The sequence below is a fragment of the Plecotus auritus genome (assembly GCF_963455305.1).
Source record: "Plecotus auritus genome assembly, chromosome: 1".
In the NCBI taxonomy this organism is placed as follows: domain Eukaryota; kingdom Metazoa; phylum Chordata; class Mammalia; order Chiroptera; family Vespertilionidae; genus Plecotus; species Plecotus auritus.
This window is the reverse complement of record NC_137770.1, coordinates 68,464,509-68,492,231: the sequence shown is the minus strand read 5'-3', so window position 1 is coordinate 68,492,231 and position 27,723 is coordinate 68,464,509. Positions and strand designations below refer to the sequence as shown.

Below are 27,723 nucleotides of genomic sequence, written 5' to 3'. Positions count from 1 at the left end.
ACTATTTCCTATAATGCATATAACATACAAAATATGTTAATGAAGTGTTCATGTTATTGGTAAGACTTCCAACCAACAAAAGGCTATTAGCAGTTAAGTTTTTGGAGCTGACAAAAGTTATACAATGATTTTTGACTATGTGTGTGTGTGTGTGTGTGTGTGTGTGTTGGCACCCTTAACTCTAGTGTTGTTCAAGGGTAAACTATTTGCATAAGTAGAAAAACAACAACCCCCCAGTAACTTAAGCACTCTATCTGCAATCTCAATTTTGAAATCTTATAAATTGGGGTTGCACAGATCCCACCGCCCAGGATCAGCAAGCTACGAGCCCACCAGTTTCAGTGCCCATTTGGACTTTCACAATCAGAGATGGCAGCAAAGGCGGCATCATCAGAAACCACCACGCCTTGGTCTTGTCATCCAGTGTACGCAAGATACTGGCAACATTATCATCAAGCAATGGCTTGGATGCGAAGCCACCAGAATGCCTATTGGAAGGCCGTCAAGTCTTATTTCAGTTCTCCATGGTACTTCACTCCGGAAGATCTTCCCCAGAGCTCTTATGCTAAGAAGGGTGGATCTCCTCAGTCCTTCTGTGACCATCACTTGGCCTCCCAGGGCTCCCACTGTGGTTATTCACATTCTCCAAGGTCTGGGCACCATCCTCATGACAGCACAAGCGAAGACCAATCTTGGTCCACAGAGGAGGCCACGGAGACCGACTCAGATGCTGGGGTGCAGTACGACCTGAGCAGCATGGAGATCACAGAGGAGCTCCGCCAGTACTTTGCGGAGACAGAGAGGCACAGGGAAGAGCGGCGGCGGCAGCAGCAGCTGGACGCGCAGCGTCTGGAAGACTATGTGAACGCCGACCACGACCTGTATTACAAGACGGGCCGCTCCATGGAACCCCCCTCCGAGAGCCCCAGCGAGCGGCGCCAGGCCGAGATGAAGCGCTTGTACGGGGACAGCGCGGCCAAGATCCAGGCCATGGAGGCCGCCGTGCAGCTGAGCTTTAATAAACACTTTGACCAAAAGCGGCCCAAGTACTGGCCGGTCATTCCACTGAAGTTTTGAGCCCTGGGCCCCCAGCCATCACCCCCTTCCTCTGGGACTTGCTCCTTCATCTGCTTCTGTGCATTTTCTCAGGGTAAGAGGGCTTTGTCCTGAGAAATCAGCATGTTCACCGAAGTGCCAGTGGGCCTGTCACAGGATGGGGGTGGGTGTGGGTGTGGGGAAGGGGAAGGATAATGTAATATATCATCCTTTTTTAAGCAGCAGGGCGTGTACTGTTGCCTGCATGAGAGATTTTCCTTTGACATAAAATGATCATTTCATATGCAAAAAAAAAAAAACAAAAACAAAACACACACACCAAAAAAATAAATAAATTGGGATTGCAGTGAAAGTGGGGAAAATAGAGGTAGAAGGATGTGAGTAGGATAAAAACAGGGCATATTTTTTATTTTGAATATCCGTAGCTCTTCTTGATGTGCAGAATTTTAAAAGATAGGAAACGTATTCCAGCTGATAAGAGTCATTCCATGTGGCTAGAAGAGAGGAAAGGTGGAAAGAGAACAGCAGGGAGTTACTGTAGACAGGCATCAACTCTAATACTGGTATTACTGTGCCCCAAATAGACAATAATCACGTATCACATGAATAGGTTACAATTAAGTTGTTGTCAAAGAACATTAAAGGGAGTAAATCAGGAACCTGAATAGAATGTATTGGTGTACCACAATACGTCAGATGGCCTGGTTTTCCTTCTTCAAGGGATTTAAAATGCTACATTGGGTTTCTCTCTTGCTGTGCTGGCGTTTGGCGTTTTTCTATACGAAGGGCATGCCTGAACCTTCCAAACAGGTTGGAACCCGGGTTGTCGAAGGCGCCACGGATGTTATTTCTCAGGTAATCAAGTCACCTAAGACATTCGTACCAAAGCACTCCAAAATACTGTGCCCATGGGGACAGGAGAGGTTTCCTCACAAAACTGCAGTCTAGGCTGACATTCAGTGCACAGGTGGTGATGCGCCTGGGAAAGAGTGGCTATGCAGGTGGCTCTCCATACCACCGAGTCATCAGACCTTAGACCGAGTGAAGTTAGCTTCCGCTGCCTCCCAGACGCCCGTAGCGATTTGTCCGTAAAGCTATGGAATCGCCAGTATTTCATCAAACCCGACACCGCAGCAAACTATATCCCAGGCCCAGAGCATAACTTCCCGATTGGCCCTTTTGGCCTCCACTCAGAGGCTAGTGACTCTTTCCTGGCGCATGCGCGTCCCCTGCTTCCGGCCGGGTGCTCGGTGTGCGGGCCTTTCCGGCCCGGGTGGAATTCCTACCCAGCTTTCCTCGGCTAGGTTCCTCCGTGTGCCATGGCTCCCGACTCAGGCCCCCTGCCCGAAGGGCCTACCTTAAAGCTCCTACCCGTAGACACTCGGGACCGGGGTACCCAGCGTTGTCGCCTGGGCCCGGCAGCCTTCCGTGCCCTGGGCGCGCACTTGGGCTCGGTGGTGAAGATCTCGCTGCCGGACAGCGGCTCCTGCCTTTGCACCGCCTGGCCGCGGCGGGACGGAGCGGACGGGTTTGTGCAGCTGGATCCGCAGTGCGCGAGCCAGGGATCGACGGCCGGGACGCCGGGGTTCCGGGGGAACCTCAGCCTGAGCCGCATCCGCCTGGTACCCTGCCCACCCCTCCGGCGCCTTATCGTGTGGCCAGAGTTGCGGGAGCGGGTGGGTGCGCCCTGGGTCCCGAATCCAGCCGCGGTGCTGGAGGCGGCGCACGAGCTGCTGAGGAACCGGCCAGTCTCCCGGGGCCACGTGGTGGCCGCTCCGCCCGGTGTCCCGGGCCCGGTGGCCGCCCTTCACATCGTCAGCGGGGTGCCCGTCCCAGACCCGGCCGGGTTGGTCACCCCTCACACCCTCATTAGTCTCAGCGGGGTGCCTCCGTCGGAAACGCACCCGCAGCCCGATGTGCCCCTGGGGGGCCTTTCGGGGGCGGCCGACTCGCTGCGAGAGCTTCTCCGCCTACCGCTCCGCTACCCTCGTACTTTGGCCGCGCTGGGTCTAGCAGTGCCCCGCGGGGTGCTCCTGGCGGGCCCCCCGGGAGTGGGCAAGACCCAGCTAGTGCGGGCCGTGGTCCAGGAGACGGGCGCGGAGTTGCTGGCAGTGAGCGCCCCCGCGCTGCAGGGCGCCCGGCCCGGGGAGACGGAGGAGAACGTGCGGCGGGTCTTCCAGCGCGCCCAGGAGCTGGCCCGCCGCGGGCCTACCCTCCTCTTCCTGGACGAGGTGGACGCGCTGTGCCCCCGGCGGGGCGGCGCACACCAAGCCCCCGAGAGCCGCGTGGTGGCCCAGGTGTTGACGCTGCTAGACGGCATCAGTGGGGACCGCGAGGTGGTGGTGGTGGGAGCCACCAACCGGCCAGATGCACTGGACCCCGCGCTGCGCAGACCTGGGAGATTTGACCGAGAGGTAAATAGGCCAGGCCAGTTACCCCATTGCCCCTGGAACCTCGTCCTCTTCTGGCCCTGCCATTTAGGTTTGGAACTTGGTGAGGCGGGATTGGGCCTCTTTGAAATGCAAAGAACACATTGGTTCTCTGTCCACATATGGTCTGCAAGCCAGGACATGTTTCTCCAGGATCAAGTTGTTCTGAGAAGCAAGGTGCTCGAGCATTAGGGGACAGTTTTGTTGTGCAGGTCCTGAAGAATACTAATCCGGTAACACTTTTTAGGGGAAGTAGGTTTGCTTACAAGCGCATTAAATTCTAATGAATTTAGAATGAGAGTTTAAAGTAAAAGGATAGTCTTGAGATATAAGTGTGACAAAATAAAAGGGTGAAGTCAGGGAATAACTAAATCGGAGCAGATATAAACTCATCTGGATTTATTCCTTGCTTGTGAGGATGCCTACATCCTATCCTGAGTTGCCAAGGAAGGTTGAGTATTCACAGCTGACCTGTTTTATAGGCTTCAGTCTTAAATTGATTCTTGATTTCTATTAAATAGTTTGAATAGTGTTTAGTTTAAAGTGATGTTTGACTTTGTGGTAGGATTCTAAAGAGAGAGTTGATAATTGCATACTTTTAGCTTAATTTGTTCTGAACTTGAGTGAATTTCGTCCTTTCACTAACTATACTACTTTCCCAAATCAGATCCATAAGGACTGGGCCCTAGACTATCTGGTTTATTGTTGTATCACTGGCTCCTAGAATTTGGTACAGTCTCAAAAATAACAAAAATTTGTTAAATGACATGTAATTTTCATTGTGCAACTTTTTAGCCAGTGTTACTCTTCTGGAAAATTAGGATTTTCATATGTTCAGAATCTGAGGTATGCTTAAGAATACATAGTAATAATTCCTAATTTGCTCACTAAGTTATTGTACATGTTTATGAGGATATAAAATAATATGTTAGCCTGGCCGGGTAGCTCAGTTGGTTGAGCATCTTCCCAAACACCCAAAAGGTTGTGGGTTTGATCCCTGGGAAGGGTGCATACTGGATGCAACCAGTCAATGTTTCTTTTTTTTTTTTTTTTTTTTTTTTTAAATATATTTTATTGATTTTTTACAGAGAGGAAGGGAGGGGGATAGAGAGCTAGAAACATCGATGAGAGAGAAACATCGATCAGCTGCCTCCTGCACACTCCCCACTGGGGATATGCCCGCAACCAAGGCACATGCCCCTGACCGGAATCGAACCCGGGACCCTTCAGTCCGCAGGCCAACGCTCTATCCACTGAGCCAAACCGGTTTCGGCACCAGTCAATGTTTCTCTTACACATCCATGTTCTCACTCTCTCCCCCTGCCTCTTTCTCTAAAACCAATAAAAATATCCTGGGTGAGTATTAAAAAAATAATGATATTTGAAGCTACAAACATTATTTTTTGCTTTGCATATAGGTTGTCATTGGGACTCCCACACTTAAACAAAGAAAGGCAATTCTACAGGTGATTACTTCAAAGATGCCCATCTCTAGTCAAGTCGATTTGAGCCTCCTTGCAGAAATGACAGTTGGCTATGTTGGCGCAGACCTGACCGCACTCTGTAGGGATGCTGCCCTACACGCTTTGCTTCATAGTGAGAAGGTAGGAAACTGATCTATGACCATGTATGTTAATTTTTTAAATTAAGATTAATTTGGGGGATTAAAAAAAGTGGTAAGTACATTTTCTTGGGACTTTTGACACCTTCCACAGCTGTTTCTTACATATATTTTTACATCTGAAACATTTAAGAATATACTGTAGCTATGATGCCCCTATAGCCTTGAAAACATAAGTGTATATTTCCTACAAACAAGAATTTTAGCCAAAGTACAGTGATCAAGATGAGGAAATTAACACTGACACCGTACTTTTACTGAATCTATATAGGCTTTATCCAAATCTCACCAATTGTCTCACATTTCATATAGAGCAAAAATTTAAAAGGGAAAACGAAAATATTATTTTTAATCCAGGATTACACACTGCATTTAATTGTCATTACTTCTTAATCTTTTAAAATCCCACCATTCTTTAGTCTTTCTTTTATGACTAACTTTTTAAGAATACAGGTCAGTTATTCTGTAAAATACTCCCCAGTTTGATTTGACTAATGTTTCTTTATAATTTGATTCAGGTTTTTCATTTTTGGCAGAAATATCAAATGATATTGTGTTCTCATTGTATCTATTAGGTAACTTTGATTTCTTGGATAAGGTGGTATTGCTGAGATTTTTCCATTGTCATAATACTATTTCCCTTTCTTATTAACAAGTATAGGGAAAATAACCTTTTCTAACTCAGGAAAAGATTGGGCACCTGTAATTTTAAAAATTTGACTTTGACATTCAAATCTTTAATTCATGATTACCTTTCTTAAAAATATTTAGAATATTAGCTTAAATGCAATAGTTTTTAACATTACGGATTGAGAAATCTGTTTACTTTGTATGTAATAAGTAATCCTGAATTTCTAAACCCCTTTAGAAAAAAGTTAATTTCAGCATGCTGAGGATTTGGGGACAAAGTTTATAAATCTCTGTTGTAATGGTAATATTGTCCTTTGATCTTATAATTTTTAAAACCCAATTTAAACTATAAAACGATGACTTACCCTAAAGGATCTCTTTACCTAGATAATTTGTATCCTTCCTTATTTCCTTTTCATATACATTTACTCTTACACTGAAGGAGGGGACGGAGTTATATGAACTTAATGTCCTCATCTTCTGAGTTTAGAACCAAAACTGCTTGAAGATTTAATGACAAATCCCACGTTTAAAGGTGTATTTTGCCTTTTGAGGGGATGAAGAGAATATCAGGGCATGGGAAAGGAGATTTACATTTAGGATTCCTTTGCTTTGAAGTTCCAGGTTTGACCTTAAGCACCTTGGCTTAGGTGTGCCAGCCAGCTGCTGTCATCCTAGGGTGGAGCCCAGTGCTACTTGAGGAGGGGCCTGCCCAGGCATAGTTACCACAGGTGATGGCTGAGTTCATAAACAACCAGGGGAAGTGGAAGAAAGAAAGGCAAAAAGGAAGAAGGGACAGAGGCATCTGGAGAGGTACCGGCTCCATCTTTTCCTTCTTTCCCCCTCCAGGCAGCCGTGGGGCTGCTACTGCCTCTGTCTGTGCCAGGGCAGACATGGGACACATTAAAGTTGTTCACATTGAAGTTCTTATTAAAAGATGAGAAATATAGTTTAACACATGCACATATACATAGAGAAGGAAAAGAATTTTATCTGCCTGAGAGGATTATGAGAAGCAAGTGAAATAATGTATACGTAAGTGATCTTGAAAAAAGATGGGATGTTCAAGTGTCAGTAGGTGTTACCTAAAAATTAATTAGCATGCAGGTACCCAGTATCTAATACTGCCAACCAGTTAAAAATTATTTTTAAAATTATTTAATAGTGTTTTTTGTAAGAAATTAAACAAGATAAAAAATTGTAAAGAAAGTAAAGATTGCCTAAAATCTTTTCCAGAGATTATAATTATTAATATTTTTTAAGGAATGCTGTTCAGAATTGTTCTATGCATATATATTCATTTATATAATCCTATATAATAAAAGGCTAATATGCAAAACGACCGAACAATGGAATGACCGGTTGCTATGATGTGCACTGGCCACTAGGAGGCAGACGCTCAATGCAGGAGCTGCCCCCTGGTGGTCAGTGCGCTCCCACAGGGGGAGCACCGCTCAGTCAGAAGCTGGGCTCATGGCTGGCAAGGGCAGCGGTGGTGGCAGGAGCCTCTCCCACCTCCGCAGCAGTCAGACATCCCTTGAGGGCTCCCAGACTATGAGAGAGTGTAGGCCGGGCTGAGGGACCCCCAACCCTGAGTGCATGAATCTCGTGCACCGGGCTCTAGTGTTACATAAATGGGATAAAATATTTATTGAAAATGGGAATTTTTGGACAAGTAAATGTTTAAAATTTGATATAAGAGGGCAAATACTTAAAAAAAATACAGATATTACAAATAGAAATATGAGTTTTTAACTCTAACAAAAAACTTGCTTCACTAGAATGATTAAGGAAATTGCTCTTCAAAATATAATCTTATAGTAAATATGGACTCTCTTAGCTTAACCTAAGACCTAATAGCCAAAAATGAAATGATAGAGAAACAGTCCAGGAGAAAATGGGTAATAAGCTATGAGCAGGATTACAAAAGGCCAATAAACATGAAAAATTCTCTTTAAAGATTAGTCTCAGTTCTTAACTTTCTATTTTAAAATAAATAAAATTTTAGGGAGAGTTGCAAGACAGGTAACTACTGCTAAATCTTTTATCCAAATCCACCAGTTTTTAACATTTTACCTAATTAGCTTTATCATTTTCTCTCTCTTTCTCTGCATGTATGTATTTTTTCTGAATCATTTGAGGTTGGGTTGCATACATCATAACCCATTTTCCCTTAATATTTGAATGTCTGTTTCCTGACAACAAAAGTATTTTCATACAATACTATTAAGTATAATCATTATATTCTGGAAATTTTATATTGATACAAAATGTTATCAATTCTACAGTCCACATGCTGATTTTGGAAATGTTTTCAATATTTTTAGCATTTTTTCTTCAGTAGAGAATTTAGTTCAGAATAATATATTACACTTGGTTTTTACTTACTTTTAGTCTTGAACACCTCCATGGCCTTTTATTTTTTGAGTGAGATATTTAACATTGACATTTTTAAAGGATGCGGGTCAGTGATGTTATAGAATGCCTCTCAGTTTGGGTTTGCCTAATGTTGCTTCATAGGTTCAGTTTATGCATGCCTGTTGGGAATACTACCTTACGTCATGGTGTGTCCTTCTTTGGGTAGCAGAAGATTTCCACCATCCTCATTGGTGATACCACTAAGTAGTGACTGATGTGATTATCCAGTCCAGGTTTTGTCCAGTTTCTCAATATAAAGCTGCTATATTTCCCTTTGCAACTAATACATCTATGAGGAGACCCTTTGAGATCGTGCAGATATCCTGCTCTTCATCAGACATTCCCTCCCCTGGATTAGACTCCGTTCTTGCTCAAAGAAGCCTTTACTATGATGGTTCCAAAAAGTGATTTTTCTAATTAAATTTAACTAGCACAATTCTGAGTCTCATTTCCTCTGTCACACTGGGAGAAATTTACAAGTTTGGTAATGTCCAGTGCCGGAGAGGTATGGGGAGAACAGCAGCTAAGTATTCATTGATGCAGCTTTGAGGACAGTGTGGTAATAGCTGTCACAACTATAAATGTACACACTCTTAAACCCTGTCATTCTGCTTTGAGGAAATTATATAAAATACTTGATATGTAGAAGTGAGGAAGAAAAAAAGGAATGAGGTAGCGTTCTAGTTGACATGAAAAGATTTCTAAGTTTTAAAAAAAGTACAAATTAATATGTGTGCTGTGGTCTCCCATTTGTGCTATCTGTTTGAAAGGATATGCTTATTATAAAACATACTAGGAATACACAGGAAACTTGACATTTTCAGGGATGATTGGTTGGGGGGAGAGGTTCTAGTTTTTTTGTACTGTATGTATAAATTTCTTTATAAAATTCAAAAGAAGATAAAAGTAATTATTCCAAAAATCTCACCTCACTTTTGGTTTGATTCTGCTTTTTTGGGTGCTTTTCTTCAGAACCAGGACAGTCCGATGATAGATGAAACAGACTTCTTTGAAGCTTTTAAAAAGATTCAGCCTTCATCATTTCGAAGTGTCATTGGACTGATGGACATCAAGCCTGTTAGCTGGGAACAGATTGGTGGCCTTGAAGATGTAAAACTAAAGTTAAAACAGGTGAGATGGAGAATCTGCTGAAGCCAGTAGAATATTACAGCTTAAATGTAATGCCTTTATGAGGAAAACACGCTACGCTGAAACGGCTCTTGCTACCATCACTATTTTGATCCTCACATTTAAAACCAGTGATCACTTTTCAGTCCTTATTTAATTGGACTTCTATAGACATCAAATACTATATTTCATAATTTGCTACCTCATGCTCTTACTGTTTTTTTCTTTAAAGAGTTTATAATCTAGAACAGGGATCAGCAAACTTTTTCTGCAAAGGGCCAGATAGTAAATATTGTGGGCCATACAGCCGCTATTGTAACCACTCAACTGCCGTCGTAGCACAAAAGCAGCCACAGGCAATGCACAATGAGTGCTTGTGTTCTGTCGAAACTTTATTTATGGACACTGAAATCATACAATTTCACATCATAAAATATTCTTTGGATTTATTTTCCAAGCATTAAAAAATATAAAAATGATTTAGTTCGTGGGCTGTACAAATACATAGGTGGTGGGCCTCACTTTGCCCAGGGACTGGTGGAAGCACAACATTATAGTAAACAATCAGTATGGCCTGGAAGGCTACTTGATACTGATTCTCACAGTGGGTGTGTTGAGGGTCATAGCTCTCCAGACCCTCTTGCCTGCATTGCAGGTTCAGAAATTGATTTTGCCAGCTTACCTTCTGGTGATCTTGCCATAAGGAACTAGGTTTCTCTACACATACAAAAGCATGACTTACCAGTATAAGTATCCATTATCACTTATCCATCTTAACTAGGAGCTATGGATCTACGGAGTCCATGGATAAACACATTTGTAATATGCCCTGCTTTTTGATCATCATTGCCATTTAATCTTCACAAAACATGTGAGAGATCAGCCATACCTTCCTGTTGAAAGCTCTTCAGCTTTGAGATGTTTAGTTTTTCTGCCTTCCTGAACACTCCTTTCCCGTACTTTAAATGTTAGTGCTCCACGCTCCTGAGAGTCCTCTTTTTACATTCTGTGAGTGAGTCCATGATCTCAACGTCCAAGCCTCCAACTGTCCCCTGAAATAGCTCAAAAATCTTTATATCCTGCAGACGGTCATTTTGATTATCAGAAGTACTTAGCTGCCTGCCTACCAGATAACTTCCAGGGATCTCAAACGTAGCTTGTTCAAAGTTCAGCTCATCAATTTCACCTCCACACCTGAATTCCCTACCCCAGTGAAGACAGCCAGCCATCCCATCCCCAAGTCAGAAACCTGTCTTCTAAATGGTCATGCCATGCATGCACATAACTTCCCCTCTGGATTTAGAACTTAGTCCCTGTGTAAAATACAGTTACATTTTATGTTTTAAATCCATCCTTTCCCCACCATCTCTACTTCCTATGACACATCCAGCCTTATTATTTCTGTAGTCTGAGTCAATGCAGGAGAATTGTAATTGGTTTCCCTGCCTCTAGTTTCATTTCCTTCCAGTCCCTTGTCATACTGCTCCCTCAGTGTTGCCTAAAACTTTTAAGGCTCATTGTCATCTGACTCCTCCTTCCATGTCAACTCTATGGCTCCTTGCTTCTCCCATCCTCCCCTCTGTTCCTACTTACTGTTGGCGAGATGAGTTAGTTGGTTTTGTGTCTCTCTGTATGTACTGGTTTTGTGTCTCTCTGTATGTACTGTTTCTTCTCCATGGCCTTCTCTGGCCTGGTTGTTCGGTTACAAGCCTGTCTCCCCAATTGAAATATGAGGCCTGGGTAGAGAGGTCTTGTCTTATATATCAGTAGTTAAAAGCTTCTGCCCTTGACCTGTACTGCCTATGGTCAGTCTCAGTTCTGCCTCATTAGCAATCAGCTCTGAGAAAGTTACTTAACTTTTCTAAGTCTGGGTTTCAACATCTGTAAAATTATGATGATAAAACTATCTACCTAAAGGGTAGTGAAGCTTTATTTACTCTCCAGTTAACATTTATTGAGAGCCTACTTAGTGAAGGTGTCATTCTAGGTGCTGGGGATTTAGAGGTGAAATTGGCTTATAGTCTAGTAGGAGCAGAATGACAAACCAAACATGGAAAAATAATAATCAAGATAGTGCAGGAATGAGTGCTCCAAAAGAAAGGAGGGCAATAGCATAGAATGACTCAGGGGAGGAGGGTCTGCTTTAACTATAGTGGTTAGGAGACCTCTCCGAGGAAATGACATATGAGCTGAGACCTGAATGATGAGGGATATCCACACAAAGACCTGAGGGAGAGTACAGGCAGAGAGAGAACAACAGGTTAAGGCCCTGGGATGGGAAGGAACTGGGGTGTTAGGGGGATAGTCAGGTTATGTAAGGCCTTGTAAGCAGTGGTAGGTAAGGAGTTTGGATTGGAACGTATTCTAATTCTGATGGCAAGTCGTTGAAGGATTTTAAGAAGGCAGTGATGTGACCTGACTTAGGTTATAAGATCCCCAGCTGCTGAGTATGAGTACCTGAGAATTGTTGGAGAATTGTTGAATAGATGCATTTACTGAATTTGATGTTTTTTTGTTACACTAAAATGACTGTCTCTTTTTGTATACTTAGAGCATTGAATGGCCTCTGAAATACCCTCGTGAATTTGTTAGGATGGGCCTGACACAGCCCAAGGGCGTTCTCCTGTACGGCCCCCCTGGATGTGCTAAGACCACCCTCGTGAGGGCCCTGGCTACCAGCTGTCACTGCTCCTTTGTGTCAGTGAGCGGAGCTGATCTCTTTTCACCTTTCGTTGGAGATTCAGAAAAACTCTTGTCTCAGGTTTGTTGGTTTATTTTCCTCCACGTAGTTAAGTTTACTTTTGAATTTTCATTTCATGCCTTAAGGATAAACCTTTTTAAAAATGTAAAAGGCTTTTTTTTATTACTAGAGGCCCGATGCATGAAATTCGTGCAAGGGGCTTGGCCCTTGTAGCCCTGGCTTTGTCCAGAAGGATGTCTGGAAGGTCATTCGGCTGTCCAGTCTAATTAGCATATTACACTTTTATTATTATAGATTAGAAAAGTTATTCATATTTGTTTATAGAAAATATAGAAAAATATAAATAAGAAATACTTCATAACCCCTCCACCTATATTAACATTTTAGTGAATTTCTTTCATCTTTTTATCTGCTTGGGCAGAAGATATGTGTATCTTTATTGTAATTTTTTTTTTTAATGTAACATCACTTTTAAAATTCCATAATACTAAAAATTATTTGAAAACATGATTTTTAACCCTTACATAATACTCATTTATTTATTTGTTCCCCAATTTTTAGGCATTTAGAATCTTTCTCTTTTTTTTTACATTGTAAAAATAGTAATGTAAAAGAAAACACATTCATCTAGGTAAGGCATCATATATAGCTTTTTAATATTTTTATTTTCCTAACAAAAGGTATTTCGACAAGCAAGAGCAAACACTCCAGCAATTGTGTTTTTGGATGAAATTGATTCAATTTTGGGTTCTCGATCAGTCAGCAAAACAGGATGTAATGTTCAAGAGCGTGTTCTTTCTGTTCTCCTGAATGAATTAGATGGCGTTGGACTGAAAACTATCGAGAGAAGAGGAAGTAAATCAGATCAAGAGGGTAAATACAAGGAGCTGAAAAAAAATAAAGAGGTATTTATTACCCAGATTCCACCAAAACTCCAGGCCCACGTTAAACAGATCTATACTAGCTTGTCCTGAGCTGGCTTCATCTCATAGGCGGAATTGTATCCCTTCCATTAGGCTCTGTTAGGATATTTACAAAGCTGGTAAACTTGTGTTTTAGCTGGAAAAGGTGAGGTAAATTTGATAATAACTTAGCTATATATGAATGTGAATTTTATTTATTCTAAGATTTAGAAGTATAACTTTACATATTGCTAATGGAGAAAGGACTTTCTATATATATATATATATATATATATATATATATATCTCCATTCTCTATCCCTTTTTAAATTTATTTTTTATTAAACAAAGCAGATTATTTTTTTCAATAATTGTAGTAATTGAAAACTCTGTTTCCTTGAGGAAGGGGTTCCCTTGTTTATAATGAAGTTAAAATGACCTTTAGAAGTCCCCTTCCTTTCTTCCGAGTCTTCCCCAGATAGAGGTTGATGTCAGTAAATAAATAATCCTTAACAAATAATTTTTCTTGTGTTTTATTCTTTTCTTGTTAATACTTATTTTCCATTTTTAAAACTGTTCCATGGAAAGAGAGTCACTTACAGCTCCTTAGGCAATATGCCACTAGAATTTGAAGGGACCAATGAAGTGTTCTCATCAGATTTCATAGTGCATGAATTATTGTATAGTGTCTTATAGGTGTTTATCCAACCTCAGCTAAAATACTTGCAGATACAGGGAACTCACTGCTTTGAGAAATCACATTAGTGTTGAACTACTCTGATTATTCAGTTCAACACATAATTTTGCATGCTTAGTGTGTAAGGTCATGGCCTGGCTGCTTTTAGGTATTTCTTATCTGTATCCAAGATTTATATACTTGCAGCTTAGGTTGTCATATTTCTGCCTCTGGAAAGAAAATTAAAAAGTAAAGTAAATCTCCCTCTTTAAGGATGAGAGCCAAGGCTTTTTCATAGGCACACATCTCCACATGTTTGTCATATGCTTATGTCTTTTGAAGTCATCTATTTAAATATAAACATTCGCTGATGCTCAGGTGGCCTCAGATACCAGGTAGATGTTTTCTGCTATGAAGTAAGACTTTTCCTGGAGAGATGTTCCTTCACGGTTGGCCACCCCTTCCTCATGTGTACAAGTAGCTCTTGGATTAATCATTTGTTTCTGGGGTACCTTGATTATTGTGAAGGTAGTCTGGATAGGAGGTATAAGCATCCCAGTCCCAAGAAAAAGATATCCCTATTTAAAAACAAATTTGTAATTTAAAAAAATACATTGAATAATTAACTACTTATTGACATTATTTCGTGTTGTGTTTCTTCAGGTAGAGTTTGAAGAAGTTTTTAATCGAAATGTCATGATTGTTGCGGCAACAAATAGACCTGATGTGTTAGATGATGCCTTGTTACGGCCTGGAAGGTTAGATAAGATGATTTATATTCCACCTCCAGATGAAAAGGTAATCATTGTACACACTTGCTCTGTGGGAACATTCTTAACAACACATCAGTGTCTGAACCCTGAGGAGACTGGCAGAATTGAATCCCAAACAGGATGTGGGTGTACATGGTATGTGTTGTACACTGGATTCTGCATTCTTCCTGCCTGGTGGCCCCTCATAAATCATCCTTTCAATCTACTTTTTCTGGGTATTCCGGTGCTATTTTCAGAGAAATATAAACCTAAAAGTAAGGTAGTTACTTCAGTGAGTTTGGTGAGTCTACTTACCATTATTTTGCAACTAGAAAGGAGGAACCCTAAAGTGTTATAAGGATTTTGGAGCTTATATGGGTCAGCATCCTTATTTTACAGTGGAGAAATCTGAGATTTTGAGATTACATAGTGTATCCACTGCCAAAGAATGAGTGAGTTCTTTGCCCTTAACATCCAGGGCCACTGGCAGGGAGTGGTGAAAGATACAGAGAACAAATTTTTTCCCTTCCTTGGGCCTTTATCAAGTTTTGAAGGGATGAAAAAATTTTAAAAAATGTTTAAAGTCTTATGTTTTTAAATTGTGTCTGACAGGTCATGTGTTTACTTTTAAACATGTCTGATGGCACTGTTTATGCCCAAAAGAGAGATTCATCATGCCTCTTAAAGAGATATATCTATGGTTGGCTATTTTAAAAATCAACTATAAAGATACTAAAATTTTATCATGATGTCATTATTTTTACCATTGTCATATGAGCTATCGATAAGTTAATTGTTTTTACCTCTTCAGAAGTGATTCTTATTGTTTGATTCATATATCCTATCTAATAGAGGGAATATGCTAATTGACCATCACTCTGTCACAAAGATGGCTAAACACACAGCTGAGGCCAAGTTCCCTTAAGGAGCCTTAATAAGCAATCAGCAGGGACCTGAGGCTACGCCCTCCCCCGCCCCTATGGGGCTTGACAGGGGACCTCAGGCCATGCCCCCCACCGGGTGGGGCTTGATGGGGACCTCAGGCCTCACCCCCTGCCCCGGCGCCAAGCCAGGCAGGGCTTGACAGGGGACCTCAAGGTGTGCTTCCTGTCCTGGTGCTGGGCTGGGGGACCTCAGGCTGCTCCCCCCTCCCCAGCGCCAGGCCGGGGTACCTCAGGCCGCGGCCCCCACCCCGGCACAGGCCGGGGGACCTGAGGCTGCGCCCCCCTGCCTGGCAGGGCTTGACAGGGGACCTCAAGGTGCACCCCCAGTGCTGGGTCGGTGGAACTCAGGCCACGCCCCCTGCCTGTGAGGCTTGACGGGGGACCTGAGGCCGTGCCCCCCCCACCTGGCAGGGCTTGATGGGGGACCTCAGGCCATGCCCCCCACCCAGCGGGGCTTGACAGGGGATCTCAGGCCATGCCCCTCTCCCCCCCCCTCCCCCCTCGGCCTGGCGCCGGGCCAGAGAACCTGAGGCTACGCCCCCTGCCCGGCGGGGCTTGACAAGGGTGAGACTGGCCGGGTCTGGATCTAGCCCAATGTGGGCAAACTACGGCCCGCGGGCCGGATCTGGCTGTTCTATCCGGTTCTCTTGCTCTCCCCTCCACTCCTTTACTTTGAATTTATATTAGTTCACACAAACACTCCATCCATGCTTTTGTTCCGGCCCTCCGGTCCAGTTTAAGAACCCATTGTGGCCCTCGAGTCAAAAAGTTTGCCCACCCCTGATCTAGCCCAATGGGAGGGGGGCGGCCGGGTCTGGGTCTCATGTGATTTTGAGGCACATGTGGGTGGGCGGGGACTTGACTCTGGGTCCCCCTTTTAATGTGCACAAATTTCGTGCACCGGGCCTCTAGTATGTGTGTGTGTGTGTGTGTGTGTGTGTGTGTGTGTGTGTATACACACACACACACACACACACACAGAGTATATATATATATAATAGGAAACTATAACTTGAAATGTTTTAATGTAATATCTATGAAACATAAATGTTATAAGGTTACAAACATATTATATTTTGTTCCAGGGCAGGCTTTCTATTTTGAAAGTCTGTACAAAAAACATGCCAGTGGGGCCTGCTGTTTCTTTAGAAAACTTAGCAGCAGAGACCTGTTTTTTCTCTGGAGCTGATCTTGGAAACCTCTGCAAAGAAGTAAGTTAATTAGTGAAGAAATCTATGGTTCAGAACATGTCTTCCTTTATTCAGATCTTCATTCACCCGGTATTTACTGAAAAGCATCTATGGAGCAGGCACTGGGCAAGGTGAGACAGACAGATGCAGCCCCTTTCCTTATAGAGCTTATAGGGAGTGTGCAGAGAGGCAAATCATAATTCTAATTGGCAACTGAAGATATGTAGTGAGTTGGGGAATTTAGGGTGCTATGGAAACATCTAGGAAGAACACCAACCCAGATTGGGTGTTATAGAAGGCTTTCCGAGAGAGGGTATGTGTAAACTGAAATTGGGAGGATGATGAGGGAGTAGCAGGCTAAGGGAGGGAAGAGCAGAGTTTGAGGCAGAGGGAATAAAATATGCAGATGATTGGAGATAAGTAATGACATTATTAAAGAGGTGGACAGTGGCTGGATCACTCAGGTCCTTATAAGCCACATTAAGGCATTTAGACTTTATTTTGAGGGCAAAAGAAGCCATTGTCCAGTGTTCCCTTTCTGTGAATATTGTTAATAATGTCTTAATTATTAATTTTATTGTTCAACTACAGTTTGCATTTGGTATTACTAGTATTTTGTATTAGTTCCAGGTTAGACAATTATACTTTACAAAGTGGTCTTTTCGATATTTTCAGGGCACACCTGGCACCATACATAGTTATTGTAAGATTATTAACTGTATTCCTTGTGCTGTACTTTACATCCTTATTGACTAGTTTGTAACTCTCAGTTTGTACTGCTCAATCCCTTCACATTTTCACCCATCCCCCAAAGCCCCTCCCCTCTGGCAACCCTCAGTATGTTCTCTGCATCTATGATTCAGTTTCAATTTTGTTGGTTCATTTATTTTGTTCTTTAGAGTCTGCATATAAGTGAAATCATATGGTATTTAATCTTTCTCTGTCTGACTTATTTCACTTAATATAATACCCTCTAGGTCCATCCATGTTGTCACAAATGGTAGGATTTCTTTTTTTTTTATGGTTGAGTAATATTCCATTCTATATGTGCACTGCAACTTTTTTATCTACTTGTTTTCTGGATGGGCACTTGGATTGTTCCTTACCTTGGCTATCTATATATATAAAAGGCTAATATGCTAAGTGTCCGACTGGTCGCTATGACACGCACTGACCACTAGGGGGAAGATGCTCAGTGCAGGAGCTGTCGTGACACCCACTGGCCACTTACAGAGAAATGGCACTGCGGACCTGGCGCCCACAAAGCAACACTCAGCTTCTCCCAAGTGGGACACAGGCCCCACCACCACCCTAGAGCCCGCCCACCAAATCGCAGCCAACACTGCCGAGACCCCATGGCGCAAAATGCGGCCCACAGCCCAGCCCGGAAACAGTGGCTGTGGGTGCTGGGTAATGACATCATGTAACAATGCCGGCTTCCTCTCCCTAGCTACTAGCCTCCTTGCAATTTCTTCAGCCCAGGAACACGACTTGCTTTACAGCCAGGTGGAAACATTTTACAGTTTAACCAAAAGTCTGTAAAGCATTTTCCCATGCCTCATGGCATTTGATCCTCACAGAAGTCCTGGAGTAGGTAGATAGGAGACGCGGTGGAATCCTATTTTCTTTTCATTAGCTGGAAAACGGAGATTTAGAAAGCTTAGAAACTTGACCCGACTGAAAAGAAGTAAGAAATGGTGGACCTTGAAAATGACTTCAGGTTTTCTCACTGCGCAGAATATAATCAAACACTGCTGCAGTTAAATATTTTACCCTTAGTTCTCCCTGCGTGATCTACAATAATAATCTGCTTCATGTTGATATTTACTGCTGTGTTGCTGACAATTACCTGAAAGAGAAGTTGGGGTGCTTCACTGGGCTGGAAAAAGTTTAGCTAAATCAGAAAGCAGATCTAATTAAACAAGTTTATTCTATATTTTTAAAAGACTAAGTTGACTTGCGCATGCACGATACATATAAAGCTCATGCTGGCACCAATCGCATGAGTGTGTTTCGATCTGTCATTGTTGATCGTGAATTTGGATGACACTTCTATTATAGAGAAAGGGCGAATAGCGATATTAAAATATTTCTTCTAATTAATTTCCTTTCAATGTGCATGAATTCGTGCACCGGACCACTAGTTAAATAATGTTTTAAGGGATGTAGGGGTGCATATATTCTTTCCATAAACTTCTATAGAAGATACACAGATCATAAGGATACAGTTCATTGAATTAACATAAAGTGAACACACTTGTATATCCACCACTCGGGTTAAGAAATAATATCAACTTCTCAGAAGCCTTTCTTGGGCCTTCCCACTCTCTATCCCTAAGGAAATCACTTCTGAACATTTAGGTTACTGCTATTTTGCTATTATGAACTATGCTGCTATGAACAATCTTGAACATGTCTATTGGTGTATATGTGTTTCATGTATGTATATATCTACAAAGAGAATTGTTGAGTCATGAAGTATGTATTTGATCTGTTCCTTTATGGTCAGTGCTGTGTCCTGTTTAGAAACTCCTAGTCTGAGGTCAGGAAGATAGTCTTTCATCTTTAAGTATGTATATGGGCTCATAATGTATATGTTATTCTGCAACTTGCTTTTTCTTTTTTCCTTCTTTAAGGCCAGAGTTTAATGTAGAAGAAAAGTTCTACTAAGAGGACTTTCAATCATTAACTTTTTAGTTTAATGTTCTTATTGTCATGAATACTGGAATTCTATGAAATAAGACTGAGATTTTTGCATTTAGACTTTATATATTATAAAACAAAAACGGAGCAAATCATCTCTTATTGTCTCTCATAGGCTGCCTTGCTGGCTCTGCAAGAAGATGGACTAGAAGCAACCACAGTGAAACAGGAGCACTTTCTAAAATCACTTAAGACTGTAAAACCATCCTTAAGTCACAAGGATTTGACTTTATATAAAAACTTATTTCAGAAACAAGGATTTTCTAACTTAGAGGATATTTAAAAATTACATACCTGCTCAAGGATTAATTGAAATGTGAATTTGCACTATAGTTTGCAACTTCACTTTTAGGGTTTGTATATATGGTATTTCCTGTAAATAAAAAAACCAAACAATCTTGTGCCTGATAAGCTAAGATTCATCTTAGTTCTAAAAGGTATATTAAAATACCATAATTTAGAAAGAAAGTATATGTATTGTGTTGATTTTGTAGTGGGGTGGTAGTTTTTGTTTGGGTTTAGGTTGATTGCTTTTTTAACTTTATTTTGAAATAATTTCATACTTACAGAAAAGTTGCAAGAATAGCACAAACAACTCATATATTTTTAATCCATATTCACTATTTTTTAACATTTTGCTATATGCTGAACAGACATACCTCATTTTTATTGCACCTCACTTTATTATGCTCCCAAGATGTTGCATTTTTTACAAATTGAAGGCAAGACCCTCCACCAAGAAAAAGATTTACAATTCGTTTTATTGTGATACTTTATTGCAGTGGTCTGGAACCGAATCTGAAGTATACCTGAGGTATGCCTGTATTTAAGAATAGATAGTATACCTAATGCCCCTTCATCCCCTTAATACTTCAGTGCATATTTCTTACAAATAAGGTATTTTCTTATATGACCACAATGCATTTATCAAATTCAGGAAATTGAACATTAATACAATATATTAATCTATTGACCCATGATCTTCCTCCATTGTGCCAGTAGTCATTTTTTCCCATAACAGGATCCAGTCTAGGACCCTATACTCAACTTAGTCGTCCTCTCTCTTTACTCTTTTTTTTTCTTTTATATATATATTATTGATTCCAGATGAAGGGAAAGGGACAGATAGAAACATCAATGATGAGAGAGAATCATTGATTGGCTGCCTCCTCCACACCCCTACTGGGGATGGAGCCTGCAACCCAGGAATGTGCCCTGACCAGGAATCAAACCAGCAACCTCCTGGTACATAGGTAGATGCTCAACCATTGAGCCATGTCGGCTGGGCTGTTTCTTTACTCTTTACTCTTTAGCCTCTTTTAATCTGAAACAGTTCCTCAGTCTTTCTTGACCTTGGAGTTTTTTGAAGAGTACAAATTATTTTATAGAACAGTGCTTCCTGATCTGTATTTGTCTGATATGGCACCATGATACATTCAGGCTCTGCCTTACCAGTCAGCAGTATGTAAGTGCTGTGTCCTCAGAGATCACGTTAATTTTGACCACTTGTTTATGGAATTGTTCAGTTTTTCCACTGTATAGTTACTATTTTTCCTTTTATAAGAATTTTTTAAGGAGGTAGATTATATATACATCTTTATTTTCCATTATTATGGAAGCAGAATACTAGAAAATACAGATGAACACACTTGGTATTTAACCTTCCAGTTCCTTATGCATGCATAGATAAAACATGGTTTACTGTGTAACTTGTTTTTCTCATCTAACAATATCAGGTAAGCATCTCACTGAGCCTTTCTTCACAAGTATACGCAAATGAGACAGACATGGCACTAATAGGGCAGCTGGGAGCATGGGTCTCAGACAAATCATGCAGGAAATTACATACAAACCAAAGGAGTTAAGGGTCTGATCAGAGCGTAGTGTATGAAATATATGAAGTCATAAATGTTAAGTTGGAAAATTTTCTATTTCTGACTGAAGCCAGGACACATTGATTAAGACAAACCTCACTATTTGGGGAATAGTTATTTATAGGTATATAATTCATCTAAGTTATGCTAACAACATGACCCCTCACTTTTGAGTAGTAGGGGAAATACCTAGGAAACTTAGAATTCTGACAGCTTTCATTCATATTCTTCATCAGTATTGGTTTCATAGGACAAGGCAGCATTGAGCCTTTGCATCCCTAGGCTGGGCACCCTGGCTGGAACCCCTCCCTCAGGCTCTAGCTAGAGGCCCCTTGTTTTGTTCCTAGTTGTCACTCTGGAAGTCTAGTACCCATACTTTGGTTAGAAGCTGAATTTTGATGTGAAAACGTCTCATCAGAACTTTGGAAGCCCCCTGAGGACAAAAGCCATGTGTTTTCTCATTAAAATACTCAATAAAGGATGATGTCAGATCAAGGATTTCTTTGACTCCATTTTTCCCCCAAGTTTAATGGGGCAATCTTGGTTAGTAACATACATTTCAAGTGTACACCTTTATAGAACATCTGTATTGTGTGCTCACCACAGAAGCCCAGTCTCCTTCTGTCACCATATATTTACCCTCTTCATCCTCCCCCACCTCACTTCCCCTTTGGTAACCACCACCGATCTGTTGGCTTTGACTCCGTTTTAATCTGATTTGAGGGTGGCTCTGGACAGCTTCCAAAAGTTGTTCTTAATTGGTGAGAAAATTAAAATACTTCAGTTTCTAAGCACCTGGGAAGTATAAATAGCTTTCCCTGTGCATTGAGCAAAAACTCCTTTCTGAGCCACATTAATAGCCTCAGAAAAAGGTACACCCCCAGACCTGCCAAAATTGAGCAAATCCAGTATTTGCTAAACCTGGTAATTAGGTATCCACTGATGGGTAGGCAGAATTAATTTTAACAAAAAGTATTTAATAAAGAATACTTTTCTTACAAAGCCTGAGCTGGGCTGACTAAAATCTAATTCCTGGTGTGTGGGAACCAAGCAGTCATGGCTCCAAGTCCCTGAAAGCCTGGGTTGCAGCAGCTAGAGAAGGTACTAGAAGTTTCTGGTGGGGAGGGGAAGCTCCCCCAAAGGGGTTATGGGCTTTGGGGCAGCCACAGAGGATGAAGTGTCCTGAGTGGGTTCCTTTGGGGTTTGAAAGGTGGGAGCTGTGCCTGCTATTCGTCCTGGGGAAGACCAAATTCCATACTGACCTTGCATTTCCCACAAGTTCATCAATCTGGGCATTAACTGAAGGGGAAATGTGGCTTTCTGGGTGTAATTCTAACTTAGCTGCCTCTGGCTCTGCAGCTCCTTTTCCGGACCCCTTTTTAGAGCGCTGGTTTTCTCCCAGGCCCCGGCCAGCAGCGATCCCCTTGTTCTCAGTTCCACCCCCTGCGCGCCTGGAGCGCCAACGCCCAGCCAGGGCAGGCGAGGACGGCGGGTAAAAATCGCGGCGAACGGCAGGGGGCGCCCGCGCACGCATTCGGCTGCGCAGGGTCTGCGCGCGTGGCGTCCTGCAGGGGGCGCTCTCGCGCCGGGCGCCGAGCGGGGAACGCGAGTCAGGTCCCGCACGTCCCCGACTCGACCCGTGACCAGAACGCCGCGGCCCGGCCCTTCCGGAGCGGTTGCGGTCAGTTTATAAGGAGCGCGCCCGGCCGGTGAGGCCGTGGTCGTTAGCATCCTCCGCGCGCGTCGGTCGCCCCGCCCCGCCCTCAGGTGAGCCGCTGCGCGAAGGCGCTGCCCAGCTGGCCCCGGGCTGCCTTGGCGAGTTCGTTGGATCGGTTGGCGCCCACAGTTTGGTCCTAGCGGCTGAAATTTGATCAACACCTTGGATTTTTTTTTAATTGACTCTAGATTTGGCATTCTACACTGCGGTCATCATGAAGCTTTTCGAACTCCTGATGAAAAAGAAGGAAGTAAGTATTTAAAGCAATTGAAAAATCTTGACTAAAATTTTTGATTTTTAAAGATGAACAGGTGGTGCATAGCTATTCTGTTACATTTCGCATTGAAGCATCGGGATTTACCCTTAATTTATTTAATTAAATGTTCTCTGTTAGCTTATTCCTTTGGCGGTGATCATGACGTTGGCAGCGAGTGGAGCATCATCTTTTGCTGTATATTCCCTTAATAAAAAACCCGATGTGATGTAAGTAGACATCATTCATAGAAACGTTTTTAGAAATGTTAGGATGACCTTCCGTTTAAGAAATGTATGGTATCAATCTCCCCCCTGCACCCCCCACCCCGACAAAAACAGTCCTGCTGAGAAGGTGGAGTCAGGGCCGGAAAGCATCCCGGTATCAGAAGACTTTAAATTATGATATTCATAAAATTAGTTTGTTCCTTAATTCTAAATGTCCTTTCATCCATTGGCACTCCCTCTTCTCCTGCAGCAAAGTAAAGTTTGATTTTTTTAAAACTTAGGTTTTGACATTTAAAATTCTTAAGTGGTCTTTTGGGATATCAAACTTAGACCATTTTAAATGAAATTTTAAATGTTCAGTTTACTAAAAAATAAAATAAAATTTCAGTTTACTAGAAAGATCTCTCCTAATGCGACAGAGTTTGTAGATTTAGTTGTTTGCAATGGACCTAATCTCAGCTGTGGATATAATAAGGTAAAATACCATGCATCCTGGAATATGAGGAAGAGAGAAACTTGAAACTGAGTTCGTAGGGCTAGAAAGGTCAGCTCTGGAAGAGGAACCAAGGACCCCGCAGTTCACCACCTGCAGAGGTCAAGCCCAGCCCTTCTGTTGGTCCTATGGGCAAGGACATTTGTGTGTCCTCTTAGCCTGGACTTCCACCCCTGGTGCTATTCAGCTTGTGAGAGCATTCTCTAGTCAAGCCCAGTAAATGCAATCCAGACCTCCTAACCTGCAGAGGAAATAATCCCTAATGTCTGAGCCAAACCGTGAAGCCCCTTTAAGGTATCTTCCATCAATTGCAGTTAACTAACAGATGAAAGCCTTAGCATGCAATCTGGATCTGTCCCTAGCATGTTTATAGACCCCATATCAGAGTTGGTTTAAATTCACCTACGTTAACATTTAACCAGCTTTCTTTTATGTTTAGCATTGATAGAAAAGGAAATCCAGAACCTTGGGAAGCTGTGGATCCCAGTGTGCCTGGAAAGGTATTGCTGAATTAAAAAGTGATTTACATTTAGCCAAGCCTTAGCATCATTGTCAGCAAAATAGATTTACTACCTTTCACTTTTAGCGTGCCATTTGGTGTATGTAGTGTTAAAGAGAGTGTTACAGAGTGTAGAGATCTAGTTCAGACCGTTGCTCATTATTCACAGGCAATTTTATTTTTAAATATATATATATATTTCAGAGAGCAGAAGGGAGAGGGAGATAGGAACATCAATGATTAGAGAGAATCACTGATCGGCTGCCTCCTGCACACCCCCTACTGGGGATGGAGCCCACAACCCAGGCATATTCCCTGACTGGGAATCAAACCATAACCTCCTGGTTCATGGGTCGCCGCTCAACCACTGAGCCACACCAGCTTAACTTCACAGGTGATTTAGACAACTTAGCCTCTCTGAGGTTCTCAGAATCTATAAAATGGGTACAATAACAGGGTTAAGAGGATTAAAGAAGATAAAATACAGAGAGTCCTTTAGCACCATGCCTGGCCCATAGTAAGCACTAAAATATTAATATCTTATTTTTTCCATTATTTATCTAAAGTTGACATAAGGTCTATTATGGCCCATTACAGGAGTTCTGAAAACAGAAGTTGCATTTTAAGCAAAAGTAGCTAATATTCACTTACCTTTTTGAGACTATTGCAAATACTTTTTACATTTTAAATATTTTGGAAGTGAGAAACATTTAGTCTGTTAGATTGAAACTATTTCAGTCTGTCGGGAAAGCTATTTTATTTTTAAACAAAACTTTCAAATAACACAGTTTGACCTGGTGAGGACACTTAGGATCTTTTAAAACTACCTACATCGCCTAGGTCCTGAGGTAATAGAAAAATTGTGAGGGTAAATGAGAATCTCTGAATGTGAGTCCTTTAATTGGGTAATTACAGTGAGGAGATTTTGCCACACCCTGTGCTAGGAGCATTACACATCCACACACAGGGAGCAGACTACTCTGTAAACTCATAAAACCATGGGGAATTTAAAAATCTAGATCCTGTTAAATGAAAGGGGCCGGACGGATAAGACCTTTCTCTCTGATCCTGTAACACTCAGGAACCCAAGGGCTTTTTGGAGGTTTAGTGTGATAGAAACCAGCCCATATTACTGTTTTGTCCATGCTTTAGAGATGGGAAGAGGAGGTGATTGTTTGGCTACAAATGCTAAGGTGATGCTTTTTCTAAAGAGGAGTGTGGACAAATCCCAAAGGGGGATGTAAGGAGGAAGGACAGATCCTAACGAAATGCTTTGTTTTGCTTTTTTATTTAAGCTTATAACAATCAACCAACAATGGAAACCCATTGAAGAGTTGCAGAAGGTCCGAAGGGCAACCAGATGACCAGTCCTGGCCTCTTTCTTCCACAGAGTGCTCTGAATCTAGCGGAAACACTTCTGCACAAACGAGATTATGAATCCAGTGTGCAGAAATGCTTCTGTTATGTTTCTAGGGCTTGCCTACATTTTTGGACTCTGAATAAGGAACTATAAAGTTGGTGCAGCAATAACCACAGTCTAAATAAATTTCTTGTTGTAAATTTGAATTTTGAAATATTTATGTTTATGATGGTTGAATGTTTTAACATGTATAAAGATTCATAAATTTTATTATCTATAATAAAATACCATTTGTGCAAGATTTCTCAAAGGTTAGATACCTATTTAAATGGAGAAGAAAGTCTTATGGGAGAAAAAAACATTTTAAAGCATAGAGATTCATATTTTAATTAATATTCAGTGCAAATTTCTGTGTAAACTTTTATTCATCCACTAGAAATTTATTAAGTACCTGTTGTTAGCTGGGCACTGTTTAGATACAGGTGAGATAAAGCAATGAACAAAACCAAATATTGAAGGGAGATGAATAAAAGATGGTGACTAGAGTGAAGGACAATGAAGAAGAGATGGGGTGTGAGAAGACTGTACTGGGATTCTGGTGGTGAGTGGGAATGTGGGGTATGCTGAGATTGGCCCTAGGATGACCCTGTGAGGGTGGTGGGGAGGAGGGTGCACTGCACCCTGCAGCGTCTGGGGCCCCTCTTTACTCTGGCCAGTGGTGACTTGGAACCAAGAGAGCAATCAAACCCAGCATGCCCTTGGGTTCCCCTTTGAGTGTTCCATAAAATTGCTTTATGTTAACTTTTTAAAAATACAATTAAGATATAATTCACATACCATAGTATTCATCTGTTTAAAGTCACAATTCAGTGTTTTTTAATATATTCACAAAGTTTTACCACCACCTCCACCATCTAATTCCAGAACATTTTATCACCCTCAGAAGAACCCTGTGCTCATTAGCAACAATTCCCTCTTCCTGACCCCTCCATCCCTAGCTCCAGGCAAACACTAATAAACTCTCTATTCTCACCATTTTATATGAATGAAATTACACATTATGTGGCCTTTGTGTCTGGTTTCTTTAACTTAGCATAATATTTTCAACTGTGTTGTGTTGTGTATCAGTATTTAATTCCTTTCTAAGACTAATGTCCCACTATTTATCCATCAGTTGATGGACATTTGTATTCTGCTTTTTGCCTGTTATGAATAATGCTGCTGTGAATAGCCATGTACAAGATTTTGTGTAGCCATGTTTTCTGTTTTTGTTTGTTTTTTCTTTTACTTCTTTTTTTGTTTGTTTTTGTAGCCATATATTTTCAATTCTCTTGGGTACATTAGACTATAATAAAATAGGTTCATTAACTATTTTTTTTAAACATTTTTGTTGATTTCAGAGAGGAAGAGGGAGAGAGAGATAAAAACATCAATGATGAGAGAGAACCATTGATCGGCTGCCTCCTGCAAGCCTGCTCCTGGGGATCGAGTCCATAACCCAGCATGTGCCCTGACTGGGAATTAAACCATGACCTCAATGTTAAACCACTGAGCCACACCTGCCGGGCATTCATTAACTATATTAAATAAAGATGATAAATTATTTTTTTTCTTAACTTCCCTTTGAATATAATAGAAATTTAAGAGAAGGGCTAAATTTTTATCAACTTCACAGCAAAATTAACTAGCTCTTGCTAGAGACTTGGCAATTCTGAAAGGACGAAAGCAAGACTACTTCCACCACCTTTCTTGCTGTCTTATCACCGAAAACTTTCCCAGATGAAAATCTCCAGTGGTTGATCTCAAGGAATTACATGTACCAATTAGGAAGCACACTTTTATTTGCTTAAGCTTCTCAAGTGTGATATGATACCACTTAGGCAAATAAAAACCAACAGTTGTGATGGTTGGTCAACTAGGAGAGCAAATTTGTGAGGGATGACTGTGCCTTTCAAATTTCAAAAGATTTATTTTAGTTTGGGTTGTGTTCTTAGCATTTTCCCTGAATGCCTTATTTGGGAAATTTTTCAAATATGCAGAGTTGAACAATTAGTACAAAGAATACTCACATTTTTTTATCAGTTAACATTTTCCCACATTTTATGTATCTCTCTGTATATTATGCTCTTTTATTTGCTTATTTTTAATTG

General features: G+C 41.5%; 3 protein-coding genes across 4 annotated transcripts; all 3 read left to right on the top strand.

The window, feature by feature from the left end:
• Positions 1–369: 369 nt before the first annotated feature.
• Positions 370–1,366, top strand: LOC308251277 (gem-associated protein 8-like; the record flags this gene model as incomplete). The annotated part of the gene is made up of 1 exon (XM_080674427.1): positions 370–1,366. The coding sequence occupies one exon, from the start codon at positions 370–372 to the stop codon at positions 1,075–1,077; it is 708 nt and encodes a 235-aa protein (XP_080530553.1). The 3' UTR covers positions 1,078–1,366.
• Positions 1,367–1,542: 176 nt separating this feature from the next.
• On the top strand, positions 1,543–21,511 carry AFG2B (AFG2 AAA ATPase homolog B). Of its 2 annotated transcripts, none has more exons than XM_080674395.1 (8): positions 1,543–3,470; positions 4,904–5,089; positions 9,127–9,285; positions 11,834–12,043; positions 12,664–12,888; positions 14,225–14,359; positions 16,343–16,468; positions 19,266–21,511. In XM_080674395.1, the coding sequence occupies exons 1-8, from the start codon at positions 2,376–2,378 to the stop codon at positions 19,431–19,433; spliced, it is 2,304 nt and encodes a 767-aa protein (XP_080530521.1). In that variant the 5' UTR covers positions 1,543–2,375; the 3' UTR covers positions 19,434–21,511. The 2 variants fall into 2 exon arrangements, with proteins under 2 accessions (XP_080530521.1, XP_080530522.1); XM_080674396.1 differs by having other exon boundaries at positions 16,348–16,468; positions 19,266–19,609.
• A 1,100-nt stretch (positions 21,512–22,611) lies between these two features.
• Positions 22,612–26,630, top strand: LOC308250212 (normal mucosa of esophagus-specific gene 1 protein). The gene is made up of 5 exons (XM_080672619.1): positions 22,612–22,791; positions 22,930–22,991; positions 23,136–23,224; positions 24,154–24,214; positions 25,509–26,630. The coding sequence occupies exons 2-5, from the start codon at positions 22,956–22,958 to the stop codon at positions 25,575–25,577; spliced, it is 255 nt and encodes an 84-aa protein (XP_080528745.1). The 5' UTR covers positions 22,612–22,791; positions 22,930–22,955; the 3' UTR covers positions 25,578–26,630.
• The last annotated feature ends 1,093 nt before the right edge of the window (positions 26,631–27,723 follow it).

Bases quoted from the DNA above. Each gene is read 5' to 3' on its own strand.
- AFG2B (XM_080674395.1), top strand. From the start codon at position 2,376: ATGGCTCCCGACTCAGGCCCCCTGCCCGAAGGGCCTACCTTAAAGCTC. The intron at 3,471-4,903 runs GTAAATAGGCCA...CTTTGCATATAG, and splicing joins CTGGGAGATTTGACCGAGAG to GTTGTCATTGGGACTCCCAC. The intron at 9,286-11,833 runs GTGAGATGGAGA...TTGTATACTTAG, and splicing joins TAAAACTAAAGTTAAAACAG to AGCATTGAATGGCCTCTGAA.
- LOC308250212 (XM_080672619.1), top strand. From the start codon at position 22,956: ATGAAGCTTTTCGAACTCCTGATGAAAAAGAAGGAA. The intron at 22,992-23,135 runs GTAAGTATTTAA...GTTCTCTGTTAG, and splicing joins TCCTGATGAAAAAGAAGGAA to CTTATTCCTTTGGCGGTGAT. The intron at 24,215-25,508 runs GTATTGCTGAAT...TTTTTATTTAAG, and splicing joins ATCCCAGTGTGCCTGGAAAG to CTTATAACAATCAACCAACA.